The sequence below is a fragment of the Haemaphysalis longicornis genome, unplaced genomic scaffold, assembly GCF_048455015.1.
Source record: "Haemaphysalis longicornis isolate Haplotype H1 unplaced genomic scaffold, Haemaphysalis longicornis Haplotype H1 scaffold_1, whole genome shotgun sequence".
Classification (NCBI taxonomy): Eukaryota; Metazoa; Arthropoda; class Arachnida; order Ixodida; family Ixodidae; genus Haemaphysalis; species Haemaphysalis longicornis.
Genome location: NW_027526203.1, coordinates 475,104,776 through 475,120,826, shown reverse-complemented (window position 1 = coordinate 475,120,826; position 16,051 = coordinate 475,104,776). Strand labels below are relative to the sequence as shown.

At 49.9% G+C, this 16,051-nt stretch overlaps 1 protein-coding gene across 1 annotated transcript in view; it reads right to left on the bottom strand.

Moving 5' to 3' along the window:
* Positions 1 to 428: 428 nt before the first annotated feature.
* Positions 429 to 16,051, bottom strand: part of LOC144156285 (putative sodium/potassium/calcium exchanger CG1090) — a 49,954-nt gene continuing 34,331 nt past the window's right edge. The window contains exons 7-9 of the mRNA XM_077688234.1: positions 8,108 to 8,209; positions 4,763 to 4,894; positions 429 to 876 (exon numbers count right to left, since the gene is read on the bottom strand). Coding sequence (XP_077544360.1) covers positions 677 to 876; positions 4,763 to 4,894; positions 8,108 to 8,209 — 434 coding nt within the window. The 3' untranslated portion in view covers positions 429 to 676. The remainder of the gene's footprint in view (positions 877 to 4,762; positions 4,895 to 8,107; positions 8,210 to 16,051) is intronic.

Genomic DNA, 16,051 nt, shown 5'->3' with positions numbered 1-16,051 from the left:
GGGCGAATTGGTACTGATTCATGCTCACTAACAGCGCGCACAGACGAAAGCAAAGAAGGCGACGGTACGAGTGCTGAACGGCACAGCGAACGGCACAGCACTCGTCCCGTCACCTTCTTTGCCCTTGTCCTTCGACTGTGTGCGCTGTTAGTTAGCATGAAGCGGTGAAAGTATGCACTGCTGTACTTCCATCATGCCGACACACCAAAGGGGACGCAACAAAACTTCTTACTCGTCCGGTTTATCGTCTTTGGGTCTTCCTTCGGTGGTATCACGACAACTACGTAGTTACGACGATAAACAAGCGTGGTGCGCCACGGAGAAGTCCGCAACCGGGCCTGATTAGGGCGATTCTCACGACGGCCGCTCGGTGGCGAGGACAAACAGGTGGTCGTCAATATAAGCTGGAAATCCACTTAAAGGCAGAATTGCAGGTAAACAGGTTTATTCTTTTTTCACCATAGATACGCTGCGCTTATCCAACTTTTTTTTTAATATCTCTGCCTTACCAAGTGTTTATGCATTTGGCTGGGATAACACGCAAGTCCTCTTCTGCAGCTGAAGAACAGTACAGCGGTCCGCGATCTGTATTAAACGTGTACGAGACCACGTATCCAAGCCTTGCTGTGCTCATCCCGGTCTGCGGAGTTTGCACCCGTGTGAAGAAAGAAGGGCGTCAGTAGTCGCTGTCGCAGGATGGTGGGTTCACGTATCCCAACACATTGAGTTCATAGAGGCAGGCGACCACCATGAAGGCAAGGTACCAGGCCATCAAGATGGCCCCGTAAACTCGGTTCATGCGCCACTTGTTCAAGTGCGTGACCAGCAGCAGGAACAGCACGGTGGACAGCAGGCACGCCGTGGAGTAGGCCAGGCCTGCGCACACGTATGCAGGCGCCGCCATTCGGGACCCGTTGGCAGGTGTGTCCTCGCTACCAACTGGATTTCGCGTCACCGTGAGTGTAACGAAACTTCGTTGCAGTGTTTGGGCCGAGGGATGGCTTTCCCCAGGGGCTGGTGATACTGGTCTGTTTTATTGAAAGCCAACGTGTCTGCTACGAGTTACAAGCGCGAAATGCCGTGGGCACCCCCCCCCCCCCCCTTTTTTTTTTTTTTTTTTTTTTTCACGCGTGCGTGGACACTATTGGCGCATCTTTGTAAGAAACCCAGCACAAAAATTAAGTCGTGTGCGCCCCGCAACAATATTGCTCATAACATTTCTGGGCCACATAAACATGCAATTATGAGGGCTACACTCTAACAAGTCACCGTATGGCGTCTTCCGCACAGTGCTCCAGAATGACTATTCGAAGTGGCGTAGGGTGCAAACTCGACGAATGACGCGGCCAAGCGTTCAATTTGAGTGAAAGAGGGCCCCTGCGCTCAGACAATGCGCAATGCAAAACGCCATTCCCGCCATGCGTGTTGTCCCTGCGCACGTGCACGTTTTTATTCAAACCATATTTTGATTCGCACACAAAGGCACTTCGATTGGTCATTCTGAAGCATTGTTGTGAAGACCCCCTACGGGGACTTAGAGTTTTTGAGGCGAAAGCATCGTTTTGATTTGGTTAGCATCGTCGGGGCGGATCCGGCGTGAGGAACTTTGCCCTGAAGAGATGGATGGCGCCAGCCATTCAGTACGTCCCACACAACCAGGTACGTGACATACTGCCATAGAAAGATTGCGATACCATCAACGTTTTGTCACATACCATTTCACCTCAGTACTTGCATAAACGAGACTGACTTTTGCAAGAATAAGTTAGAGATGCCCACATAGCCTGGTACGTGACATACTGCCAAAGAAGGTGGCGGAAAACTCAGCGTTCTTGCAAATACCATTGTTGTGGAAGCAAAGGAGGTAGAAGCGGAGCGTGCATACTATCATCATTAGTAAACAAAGGTGGAGGAAGAGGGTTTGTAGTTCTGCCCTACTGTGGCGTCTTGGTTTCTTGCGGTTCACAACATATTTGGTGCCGAAGCCCGGGATCGAACCAGGGACCTTTAGATGTTTAGATGGGCGAGAGAAACTACCTGGAAACTTGGGGTACACGTTTCTTCTGATGCGAGTCCTCAAGCCTATGGCACCATGGCGTACCTTCATTTTTTGAGCAACACCACATCAGCAGCAGAGACTACGTTCTTGTTCTCAAATTCGAGAGTAGCACCAATCCGAGAGTTGACAGTGTCCAAACTGGAACTGATGGGAACGCTCGTGCTGCAAGAATGGGTGAATACCTGAACAGCAAGGTCTTCTATGGCACTGCAACTATTTGGTACTGGACGGACTCGTCAATCTCGTTGGGATAGATAACAGGTAACAGAAAGTTTGAACCATTTGCGCTAACCGATTCTCCGAAATTCGCCGGACCACTGCCCTCACAATGGAGACAGTCCTGGATCAAATAACCCTGCCGATCTAATCACGCGAGGTTGTTGGGCTGAAGATCTAATCGGAAGCGAACTGTGGTGGAAAGTTCCTGACTGGCTGACACCGACTCCAAATGCACGGCCTTTAAATGCTCTCAGAGTTCACCCCGACTATTCTACGCCAAACCACGAACACGTTGTACTCACTGGTTGCACACCAAGCGTCGAAGCCGACGTCGTAGACGCTCACAAATTCAGCGACTTGCATAAGCTGATCAGAGTAATCGCACGGGTATTACGATTCTGTTTCAAGACAGGTAAGCGTCCCAAGGGTCCCCTCACTACACGAAAACTCCAGTCAGCGGAGCAGTTTTTGATAAAGCAAGAGCAACAGAAACACTACAAGCAAGAACTCGCCGATTTAAACGCATCGAGGATTTGCAAAACTTCACCTATCATGACGCTTCAACCATTTTTTGACGACAACGGCGTGATGCGCGCCCGAAGTCGGCTTTCTAATTTTCAACTCACCGAAGAAACTAAAAAACCGGTGATATTACCGACCAAGAGGCATTTGATGGACCTAATAATTAACGCTACTCACCGTAGACTTCAGCACAGCGGTTTCCGAGACATCCTGATAGACCTTCGCGAACGAGACTGGGTACCAAAGGCCCGTCAGCGCATCAAACGCCAAACTTGTCGAAAATACAGGGCGAACCCACGTTCTGCGTCTACACCCCCGGTTCCAGCTGACAGACTTCGGAAGTCAAGTACGTTTGACGTCGTCGGCATCGACTTAGCTGGACCACTGCTGGTTAAAGACGGAGGGAAAAATACCTATATTCTTCTGGTAACTTGTGCCATGACGAAGGCCATACACTTGAAGCAAGTTTCCAGTCTTATGACAGACTTGTTCATTTTGGCATTCAAGCGATATATAGCGCGAAGAGGAGTGCCCAGTAACATCTACTACTACTACTACTCCGACAATGGCAATACTTTTATACGCGCCAACCCAGAGCTTCGCTCACTCTTCCGAGTTTGCGCTTCTCCTGAAATTCAAGACTTTTGCACTAAACATGCTATAACTTGGAAGTTCAATGCGGAAGCTGCACCCTGGTGTGAAGTTTTTTGGGAGAGACTTGCTGGCAGCGTGAAGCGAGCACTGCGAATTGTTCTCGGCAGAGCTTCAGTGAATGCAGAACAATTGAACACCATCCTGTGCGAAATTGAAGCGGTAATTAACTCCCGCCCGCTTACTTTTGTGAGCAATTCCATCGGTGACACTGAAGTTTTGACCCCAGCTCACTTTCTCATCGCTAAACGACTGACTGCTTTACCCACCGTTCAACACGACTTCCTGGAACAACGTGCTACCGGCATTACCAAAAAGTGGTATTATAGACAGGCTCTGATGAACGCATTTTGGATGCGATAGGAGAAGGAGTACGTGCTTCAGCTTTTATCGTTTCGTCACATCCGTACAAAAAATTCTGCCCCTCTCAAGATTGGAGACGTCGTCCTTATTGAAGGAGGAAGCCCAAGAGGATTGTGGGAAACGGCAGTCACAGAACAGACTTTTCCTGGACGTGACAGCGCAGTTCGTGCCTGCAAAGTTCGACTTTCGGCGGGACAGTTCTTGACCCGTCCCGTACAAAAGTAGTATCCCCTGGAAATCATCAAGTGCCCGGGGGAGGATGTTGTGGAAGTAGACGAGGTAGAAGCGGGGCGTGCACACTATCATCATTAGTAAATAAAGGAGGAGGAAGCGCGTTTCCAGTTCTGCCCTAACATGGCGTCTTGATTTCTTGCGGTTCACAACAACCATCTTACCGGAGCAGACAGTGACTTTGCCATGAATAAGCTGAGATATTAGAGTTTTAGCAGTCCGTCTGTTCCGTCGCGTACGTAGCTAGCGTGTTTACCGGGACCCGTCTGGGCGCTTGGGCATTCGTCGCGGTAGGGGGATTAGTTCCGCGCGCCTGCCTTCGCCATGTCCGCGCCTCCTCGCCCTTCCTCCTCGCCCTTGTGCGCACGCAGGCGCAGACCGGTCCCGGTCAACCCGGTAACAACGTAACGAACGGAACGGACGGACTGCTAAAACTCTCTATTCATGCAGCCGGGTAGTGACGTATATACAGCCAAAGAAAAGTTGCGATTAACTCAGCGTTTCGTCAAATACCATTTTACTTTTGTATTTGACTTTTGCAACCCTTGCAAGGAAAAGATTGAGATAGGCACACAGCCGGGTACGTGACATACCGCCAAAGAAAGGTTATGATGAACTCAACTTGTGGTCAAATACCATTTTACCTCAGCATTTGTGTGAACTAGACAGTGACTTCTCCTGGGAACGTGAGGATTCAACACAAAAGGCAGGGTTCACCTTTCCCTTGCACGATAGCTGGCGTTCCTGGGGACAACACGACTGTCTTCAGAAACCAGGGGAGACCCAGTCCGACCAGAATCTCGAATATGTTGCTTCCAAGGGCGTTACAAACAGCCATGTCGCCGAATCCTGCGTATGGCAAAAAACAGGTGCAGTGGGCGATGGTCGTCTCCAATGTCGGCTTTTTCAGCGTTTACAGATTCTCTCATGCACATGCCTCATCAAAGGTGGTGAAGCTGCTCACTCAAACTCCCCGAGAAATTTATTTTGAAATCAGTTCTCATTCAACTTGAGGGTAAGTGCTGACGAACTGGTACAGGCTTCAAGCTCAGCTTCACCGCCGCCGTGCCTTGTACGGGTAAAACGCAGGCTCACCAGCCAGGCAGCGTAATTCCTGGGCTTACTGACAAGGGCTGAGGCGCCAGACCTCACCATGAGCTCACGGCTCACATGGAGCCACTGGGGATCAGAAATCTAATGGCCTGAAAAGCATATGGGCTCAGAACTAACTCATACTGCGTCATGTTCCGTACGAGTGCACTAACGATATGGGCTCAATCTCCCCCGTCTGACATGGGCTCAAAACTGAAATAGCTGCAGATGTAGCGCGCCATCCACAAGCGAAGATACAAGGCCCTCAATGTCGGCTGCGTGTGCGTAACAGTGAGGATTCAGCTCCGAGGGCGAGTAGAGGGAAAAGGGTGAAGCTGCATGCGCTCACTTGTTCGTTTTTCTGCGATAGCTAGCAGTTAGTGAGACACTTCTCGGTGCTGTTCGTCTGCCGCGCTCAATATCGAAGTGGGCCATCATTCCACGGGCCGCTCAAGGACTAAAAGAGCATGCAAAGCAGCACGTGACTGGCGCAGTGTCAGTGGCACCTAACGTGCCATGAGTTCTGTAACAGCGAATCTGGGAATAATGAAACAATATTGCAGGCATGGTGAGAAAAACAATCCCCGCCAGACGATCAGACAGCGGACTGGGATATGTGCCAATGTGACCCATATTTACCCCAAACTATCGGAAGATACGCAGATAAAACTTGTGATTTTACGGCGCATTCTGTTCAGAAAGGAATACGCAAGTGCGTTATGACCCCAGAATGCGCCTGACAGATGAACGAATAGTCGGAAAGGTTTTATCCATAGTGCGCGTTTGTTTCGATAAGCCTTCATTTGAGAGTGCAATACATCTTGTCTGCTGCCTTGTTCCAGTTTATTCCGCGCTTTTCTTTTAGCACATGTGACTATTTAGACCGAAGTTATTTGTGCGAATAACCTTCGCGCTAACGATATAGAATGGTTCATGCATAAGCATGTAGTTTCGTCGCTACCTGCATTTCAGATTTAGGTCCCGATTTCCGAAGTATTCTTTAATTACCACAAGGCAGCCATTGTCTGTGAATGGCCCCATCGGGGATTCTCCACATATGCCCCGTGACAACTCGATGAAAGGGACCTCTCTTTCACCGAGCGGCTGTGGTTAGTGTCCAATAAAACTCAATTGCTTCCGAAACGTTATGGAGATTTCGTCCAGTGTATTGAGGCGGTATAGACGAAGCGCTTATGCGGACCCTACTGTGTTGTTTCGCATCTTTACAGTGCATTTAATCCATGGGCTCGACACCATAGGGGCTCCGACGTCAAGCCTCTGCTATGGCCCTTACAGTTAGCTGAAATGTGCTGGCTTTTTTTTTATTTACACTTCCCCTGGAATTGGTGTGCTTCTGGTGGCTGCATGCGGGAAGACATCGCACGTAGTGCGTTGCTATAGGTGCCTAGAAATCGCTTCATGCTGTGAACCGTGTCACGTAGGCTTCTCCAGGTCGCTATGGGGCTTGGCTGGTGAAGTGTATTCAGTAGAGGCAAAATACGTTACACTCACTCTATCCTTGCACTGAGATTCGGCAAGATCCCTGTTAGCCGTGAACGCACATGGACCGTATGGACTATGCAGAGACTAAAAACACGCCTCATCATTTTATACCGGACGTATCTTAGATTATGCCTTCGATTTCTGCCTTTTATAACGCCATAAGGGTGTTGTCCGCATTGATGGACATTTTGTACCAAAGAAAGTTCATGTGCGATTGAGTAAAACGAATTGAATTGGATGAGCTCTCCCAGTCGGCCAAGTTTCTCTATTCGCACAAAGAGCGGAAGTAAACTGAATCTCATTGAAATGGAATCGGAATTGACACTCTTAAATCTATTCCACAACGGGATGTCAGTATTAGAGTCCTCGCTTCCTAGCGCTGGTGCAGAGATATTTTATGGTTTTGTCTTTTGAGCGCCAAGGTTTGACGGCGATTCGCTCTTCGTTAGTTCGCAAAAATTAGGCCAGGTGTGTTTAGCTGTTATCTCTTAATAGAAATGCGAATGTTGCGCAGGTTAGGACGCTGAAAAGCCCATCATAAATCTTTGGCTAGCAGCACACTTCGTGGTGATAGCCATGCAGGCAACCAGGTATACAAGTCAGACGTGCCTCCAATCTAGCTACCTTTTCTCCACTGTGTGGCAGCCGCCCACGGACACCATGCATTAGCTGCCATTAAATTTACTCTTCGCCCCGGTGCTGGATCGGGCAACTTATTACACTTCCGCGAATTCCTTGAAATTGAAAAATGGGCCTGTTCATCTTTACGTCATCTTTACTATCAGTACGACTGCAGCGGCCTTAATGTCCTTGTACACCAACGCAAATGCTTGTAGACAATACGCAGCCCGATCGCTTCCTTTCCCTTCGTCACAATGCTCCCCGTACCATCTCGGTGTTACCATGCGCTCACAACGTCGACCACAATTTATTGACTCAATGCAACTGAAGCCGGGTGGGAGGGGAGGGGAGGGAGCCTGACGTTTAGCTGCCGATTTATTTGCTGAACCCGGGAGGTTTCGCAGCATGCAGCTGCGTTCGGAGAGATTATGTGCAAGTTTCGGATGGGAGCTGGTGCGAAACTATGCTCCCGTGCGCAGCCTTTTGTCGCCTGGGTTGCCTGCTCAGATGCTGCGACCCAACCTTACGTGTGGCCCCTGATATAGGAACCCCACGACACGCGGTGGCGGGCCGCGTAAATGCTGCATCACGCACATCCATCGACGGTGCCTTTGTGCGTGTCTCGGCAGCCGTTGATCCCAAACAAATCTCTGTAATTACTTGACACGCGAAACAACGCTCCTCCATCGGTTCCTGTGTTCGTCAGTAGTGACCCAAACGACGTCCTTTCATTGCCGACGGAGCAAACGAAAATTTCGCCGCAGAGGCCAGTGATGGGTCCCCGCTGGCCACAGGACACGGTGGGTGCGCCCTATGGCACTTACCCTGCTGACACATTCCACTTACCCCTACGGACTACGAGCAGGCTGGCAATCACGTCGGGCAGGGTCACTCCGATGGACAAGAACGTCAGCCCCATCACGGTGTCCGAAATGCCAAGCGTGAAACCTGCAGCCAACGCACGCCACCAGCGCAGAAAAAAGACACGCATTTCTACAGCACTATCGAAATTTTCATCGAGTTCACTAAGTTAAGCCAGCAGTGGCCCACGAAATTCCTTTTCGAGCATCTTCTATATTACCAGCATGAGCGATATTCCTGCTCACACAAGCGATCATTTGCTATGAATGCATTAAATGGCTAAGTGAGCCTTCGTTTAGGCAACTGAAGCCATACCTGATGTTACGCTTTCAGGCAAGACGTCCTCAACCCGCAGCAGCAGGTTGACGTACAATGAGTTTACCGTTGTCCATATTATAAAATTGGGGCGTGTCCTGCCCTGTAATCTTAGAGAGAGAGAGAGAGAGAATAGTCTTTAATGATACTGGTGAGGTTAGCCTGGCCAAGGCGCCTAGCTTGCTACACCAGATGTATATATATATAAAAAAGAAATCGATGAAGAGATGATCATAATGACTGTGATGAAGATGACGTGCTCATTAAGAGAGTCCTGTTTAAAGAGTCTGATCAAGTCCTGTGCTTCGCAGGAAAGTTCGGCCTATTCGCTTCCTTCCTTGAGAATTTCTTTTAGCGAGTATACAGGGGTGGCCCTATTCAAGCCTCCTCTTTTGTGCGCTGTTTTTCTAAGTATAGGACAAGCAGGAGGGTGCGTCATCACAAGATTAAAAGCACACACGTGCACTCTCAAGGGAAACCAGCATGCCAATTTAACAGCGAAGCTGTTTAGCAAATCGCAACTTTTCATGTCCGCATTTTATAAAATGCACTGACGATTACTACACTCTCTAATGCGAAAGTCGTGCGCAATCCGAACTGCAGACTTCTCTGTCACGGCGCATATCTGCTGCGTCTCGCGAAGTAATCGCGTGCTCAGCGAACGCACGACGGCGCACGCTACTTGGCTGTTATCTCGCAGCGCGTTGCCGCCGCCAGCTACCATGTTGTTGCAAATTGTGTTTGAACCTCCCGCTCAAACGTCACGTGGCTCGGATGGACTGCGCACGGAGTAGTAGCGTCTGCCGAAGGTGTAAGAGGGAGGCGTGAGAGAGATGGCGCCATAGCAGCCCCCCTCTTCCCTCCTTCCCCACCCTACCCCACAATTTTGCAGAGGCTACGACTAGCGTCTCGTGCAGGGTCAGCTACTTCCCTCCCGCGCACCCTTTCGCCACAATTTCCACCGTCGTTTTCTTCCTGCCTTCCCTCGGGCGCTCGGTTACGACGCCGTCGCCGTGCCCGTCGCTGCCGCCAAAGCCCGGCAGCGGCCGCCAGAGTGCTTGCGCGCTGAAATCCCAAGAACATGCCGAGCGCTGGTGTGCGCGTGCCTCGTGATGACCGCCCAGCATCACCGGCGCACGTTTGTCAAACCAAGCGTACCCACTTAGGGGGATTGGCCAAGATTGCGGCGACCTCGTGGCTGCTGCAAAAAACCAAGAAAATGCTGAACGCTCGCCTGTGCGTGCCTCGCGGCGGCCGCCCAGGGTCCCCGGCGCACGTTCGTCAAGCCAAGCATACTCACTGGGGGAGATTGACCGAAATTGGCCAAAAGGAACTCCAGCGTTCGCCGTAATCGTGGCAACACTTGCTCAGAACGAGAAAGACACATCATGGCGTACGCCCCTCGAAGGTGATACCCAATGTTGGAACTTTCAAAAGCATTTAAGAAGCTCACACTTATAGCAGCAAAGATGCAGTAAAGGTCGTTGCGGCAGCGAAGAAGAAAATCGGCTGCAATCACGGACTTGAAGCATCGTGATGGCCGTGAAGGTTGCTTACAGCGTCGGTATACCTCCAAGTCTAGCGCGTTAGTGTGAGCTTCCTCCACTTCTTTCCATAGTGTGGGTGCTCAGGCTGGGTGAGCGCACGCCTTCCCGGACGTCGGTGAAAAAGCTCGCCAAGTTGCGGGCGTTCTCCACATAGAAACAAAAATGGGGAGCTGCCATGCCGCCTTTGAAATGAGAGGTGGTGTTTCTTAGACCCAGCCGTGGCAGTTATACTGCTTTGGCGAAATGGCTCTGATACTATATTGTTTTATCGTGTTAAATCCCTAGCAAAGAACGTGCATAAAAGGGCATTTATATTTGGGCTTGTTGGTGCGCATCACCAAAACAAAGCAACGCTCAGAAGGGCACGAAAAAAACAATTCAGGGAAGCTTGCACTCACGCGCAAGGCTTGAATGGCGAAGCTGCTGCAGGCGATCACTGACGGACACAGAAGTGAGTTTTAGTGTCGTTGTGGTGTCGTGGTTGACGTCGGCAGCATTGCATTTCAATGACCTTATGCTTAGCAAGGCCAGAGTGAGCTCGTCGTTTCGGTAGGCGTGTTCATACGCCACTCTGCAAGCGCGACTTATCGTCTCGAGCGAATGCTTTGCACGCCGAGCCTCTCGAAGCGCGGCCTCTTCCTCGGCCGGGCAAACTATCGGCTGGACCATGTGGAGTGAATGATCACCTAGAGAGCTTCGACATTCAAGTCGTGGCTCTTCTACGGCACAGAGCGCATTCACACGACGACACGAGGACAAACGAATGACAGGCGTACGCTATGACGCATCTTCTTCGTTCTGGGGTGCTATTCCAGAAGGCCCGAGTTTGAGCGAAACTCGGGCAAGGCGGAGCTGTGGCGATAATTTTTATTTATTTATTTATTTATTTATTTATTTATTTATTTATTTATTTATTTATTTATTTATTTATTTATTTATTTATTTATTTATTTATTTATTTATTTATTTATTTATTTATTTATTTATTTATTTATTTATTTATTTATTTATTTATTTATTTATTTATTTATTTATTTATTTATTTATTTATTTATTTATTTATTTATTTATTTATTTATTTATTTATTTATTTATTTATTTATTTATTTATTTATTTATTTATTTACACATACTGCAGCCCCCAATTTGGGGCTATGGCAGGAGTGAGCATTCACTGAACAAGAAATAACAAATAAACAGATCAACAGGGCAATAAAACAAAAGAACAGTTAACGAAAATCAGCAAGGGCAAGTAAAAAATTTTCCAGCGGAAGGGAGCGAGCATCACCGAGTATAATAATAAGCTCATGGAAACATTTAGGGGCAGGGTTAAAACGCTTTAAAAATGCGATTCATGCTATTTGCTGATTATTGAGGTGACGTAATCGATCCAGGGCAGCGCGCTCCAAGGATGCGTGACTAGGGCGTGGCACATCTTTCAGGGCGTTCTCTCGTTCCACTGCTGCACTCGTGGCTACTCGGGGCAAGCAAATCCAACTACTTTATTTTATTATACTTTTACTTTATTAATCGGTATTTCACTACAAAGTTCATTTTATTTTTTTTTCAGGCGTTCATATGAGCTTTCTGTTTGAACTTTGTCGTCCTAAGAAGTAGTTCCTGCCGTGGGTGGCAGACAGTGCAATCACGTGACTACGGCCGACTGGCAAAAAAAGAAAGCCGGTGATAGAAGCGCGCCACATTCAAAACAGTTGCTGCTCGAAACCCTCCGCTTTTCGACACAAAATTTCCTCGGCGCGGTCCAGTCTGCCTACGTGCTTTTAGGGCGAAAGCCTAGCGATACGTATTAGCACCTTCTTTTCTAATACATTGTACTTGCGCCTGTTTCCTTGCCTTCGTTTCTTTGTCTTTTGGCACGGAATAATTTAAACGGCTTTTTTTTCTGCTATTACGTATTTTCGTCAGTTTCTTCTATTTCATTTGTTCGTCTTAGTGTGCAAGCAGGCTCGAACACGCCACAGTCACCCTAGAATCGGGGTTCTGCGAGGGTGGTGTGCACCTGTCCTACTCCAATGACATCACGTTCGGACTTCCCTCTGCACGCACTACTCTACAGCTGTTACTTTTTAACTTCACAGTGTTATGAATTTTGCGAGCCGGACATGTTAGTTCCTCAAAGCTCCCAATCGCGGGCCAATCCCCCAAGTGGCCATGTGTTACGAAGGAAGGATAGCAACAAGGACAACAACTTCTCATATGTGCTTGCTTTATTTTGTTTAGCTCTTCACCGCTTTTGTTCGAAGAAGCTCTCCACAGTGTTTTTTTTTTTTTTTTTCATAGAGTTCAATCCCCTCATAACCGTCTCTTATTCCGCGCCCTTCCCACTCCCGCTAACCCTCCCTCTGGCGTCACGCGGTTACTTTAATTCTTAGCTCTCCCCTTTACTCGCTTTCCATGCTCTGCTTCTTGCCATATGAAGGTGACGCGGAACAAAACCCGCTGAAATGTGCAAAGGTCGCCTCTGACAATAGGCACTCGCCGTTGATTGTATTGTAGCGAGGATAATGAACAGATGCAACAGGTAATTAAGCTATCGGGGTAGGCGACGTACCAGAATCTACCATAGGAAAGAGGAAGGTAGGATTATGTCCTATCCAGACGCGAGGATATGCGCCAAAGATGTGTCAGGGAAAGATGAACCCCATAACGTGCATGCGTGAGAAACGAGCTGGGTTATCTTTTTTTATTGCGATAGTATATCCGATGGCATAACTACTGTTACAAGTATAGGTGAACTCCTGTTTCGCGAAGAAACGCAAGGAGGGAGCGGTGGTGAGCTCCCCATATCCATAGGTGAACTCCTGTTTCGCGAAGAAACGCAAGGAGGGAGCGGTGGTGAGCTCCCCATATCCACCGATGAAGGTCAGGTGGTCTGCCAGGCTGGAGGCCTGTGCCTCGAAGGTGTCGTGTTCTGGCTGCTTCCAACGAAGGGCACGTCCACAGCAAATGTTCTGTGTCCGCATCTCCGGCAGGAGCCGTGCAAAAGGGGCAGTTCTGTGCGAACGGGGCATGGTAGCGTGGTGGCCCAACGCTCGGAGCTGCGTTACTATAGCCCCGGATACATGGACTCCACGAGAAAGGGTCGAGTCGACTGACGGGTTCAGCTACCTCGACTCCTCCCGCGTTTATATGCACCCCGTCCAAAGAATCGAGGTGAGGGGAGCGGCGGGGTTTCCGGAAAAGGGCGTATTTTCGCGATTCAAATGCGCACCCTCTTTTGCTATAAGGTAGCCTTGTGTGCGCGTTACAATCGGGCTCGAAACCGAAATAGGCTTTAATGCGGCCCAGCAGCATTACAATGCGCAACGGGCACGAAGTCCCCACAGAATCCAACTCAATCCAATAAAAGCAATCCGTCAACAACACGTGAGTGAATTTCGGCGCACTGATTCATTAATGGCATGCCGCATACTATGGTCAGCTGTTGCACATTTTTTTTTTGTGGTTCTGCAATTAGCCCGTAACGCTTAGTATTATGAAGATCAAGGCACTTGAAATCGCAAGCAGCTTCAGGGTTTCCCGCTATGACTACTACCAGCAGGAGCTGGATAAGCAATCTTATGAAGCACAATCCTTTGTGGCTTCCACAGCTGCTTACGCCAAATAAAATCTCTCTCTTCCAGGTACGCGGTGTCACGTTTTTTTCCATCTGCGCAGTACCGTCAGTGACATTTTTTTTTTTCGAATTTTCCTGCGCAAACTTACCCGCGCGTTACGATTGGGGGCGCGTTAGAACCGCGCAAACACGGTATTCTGCTCCCCGCGGCCCGCCGACTCAGCCCGACGAGCGAGCCAACCCACCCCCTGCCCCGGAGTCGACTGGACTCGCTGCGACGGCTCGCTGACCCAACCCGTCCTCTTATACATGGGCGGGTTGAGTCCAAAAAACCTGTTTATTTCGACTCAACGCACCCTCGTCGGGTCAATGTAAACGGGGCTTATCGGGCTCACCCTAGCGAATAAACCACCTCAACCGGCCATCGGTGCGTCGACTGTCTCTTTAGCCCCAGTCCGTCCGTTCCGTCGCGTACGTAGCTATAGCGTGTTTACCGGGACCCGTCTGGGCGCTTGGGCATTCGTCGCGGTAGGGGGATTAGTTCCGCGCGGCTGACCAATGTTTGTGATTCAGGAATTAGTGCACTGGAATTCATTTACATGGGCTTGACGGATTGTTTTATTAGATTGAGTTGGAGTTTGGGAGGACCTCGTGCCTATGGCAATGTTGCTGGCCGATTTAAAACCTGTTTCGGTTTTGAGCCCGATTGAACGCACACGCAAATTTTAAGGCTAGCTTTTAGCAAAAGAAGGTGCACGCTAGAATCGTAAAAATACGGTAGCTCCTTCTCCGGCAATCCCCCGTCCCCCTCGCCTCGACTCTTTGAATAGAGCTCATATAAAGGCGGGAGGGGTCGAGGTAGCTGAACCCGCCAGTAGACTCGACCCTCCCTCGTCGGGCCCATGTATTCGGGGCTTTTGAAGGTAATGTAACACGTATAAGCGGTCCTGCCAGCAACCTTTTTACAAGAAATGCGCATCACGCAACCCCCCGAGGGAGACTGTCTGCCGCGCTGATGATAAACAAAACGCACAGTCATGCAACGCTTTGTTCGAAACTGTTTGGCGAGCAGACGATAACTGAAGCGCACGCTCCGGCTGCAGACGGATAGACGCGCGGTAGGCACCTGCGGAAGCCTTGTCCGCCACCAAACCACCTAAAAGAAAGGCGAGGTCTTGGAAAAAAATTCCCCCGCATTTCCCCGAGGGGGAGAATGTGAAAGTGCGAATGCACGGTTGTCGGCCCGCTTGCGGCGCTTGCGCTCGGCCCCCGCAGCCCACCGCCTCGCCGCCTTCTCTTCCATCTCTTCCATCGGGTTTGTAGTATCACGTGTACACCACGCAGTTATCAAGCCGCTATAACGCCGCTGAGTCGCCAACGCACGCCGCTGACGACGTAGTTTGAATGCGTTAAAGATATAAAGCGCGTTACTAACACTGATATCAGCGTCGCGTCCGTGGCTTAGTCGGTAAAGCGTCGCGCTGCGGCCGCAAAGTCCTCGGATCGAAACCTGGCGCCGGATGCTGTTTTTTTATATATATATAGAGAGGAGGACTGCGGACGCCGCCGCCGCCGCCGACGCCGCCGCCGCCGCCGGCGGTGGATGGTTTGGGGTCGCTTATAAAGTGCATTCGAAACGTCTCCACTGATCGTATTGCTCACACCCCGGTTGACGGTCGACTGGTGGCGGTCGATGGTGCGGTCGCCACCAACGCTTCTGTAGAAGCTGCCCGTCACGTAAAACTGCAGCGCACACTTGCTCCTCGACGGTCATAGAGCGAAAGCCGCCTTTAAGTCGTCGCGAACGGGGGTCTGTCGCCAGACGACTGCACGACCAATGCACAGCCCTTTTCGAGAGCTAAAAACAAGCTCGAAATTCCTCCTTCGTTTAAAAGACCTGTCGGAATAGAAATATGCCTGCTACGGCGACCATAAAAATAAACCACGTCGCAGCAGCGGCCACCACGGGCACCCCGAGTTCAACTCGGCCGTGCAAAACCATGCCCGAGTTTCCTCCGAGTTCGAATGTCAGTCAAACACACCCAGCCCATTCGTGGGCACGGCGTAACAACCGAAGCCACACCCACCCATGGCGTCCACTTTGTGTGGGCGTATCGTCGTAGCCACGAAGTCTTCATTTGATGCCCGCTAGCAGCGACAAGAACTTAGCACCAAACAAAAATGAAGTCCCCAGGCCACCCCCAGCCAATGGTACCACAGTCGCGGGGGTCTTCGGTCCGAACTGGAGTTAACTATTGTACGAGCCGATAGGAGAGGCCAAGACACCATTTTACCACGGGAGCCTTCTTCATACACCGTGAAAACACAGTCGATGACAAATGACACAACTTCAACGTCTAAATCGCCTTCGACAATGCTCAAACACGCTCTTGACACGGGGTGATTTCTGATAAGAGCCGGCCGTGCACACTCAAGCAAGCCGTAAACAAAAGCAATATTTGATGGTCGGGAGCAGGGCGCGTTCCGTTC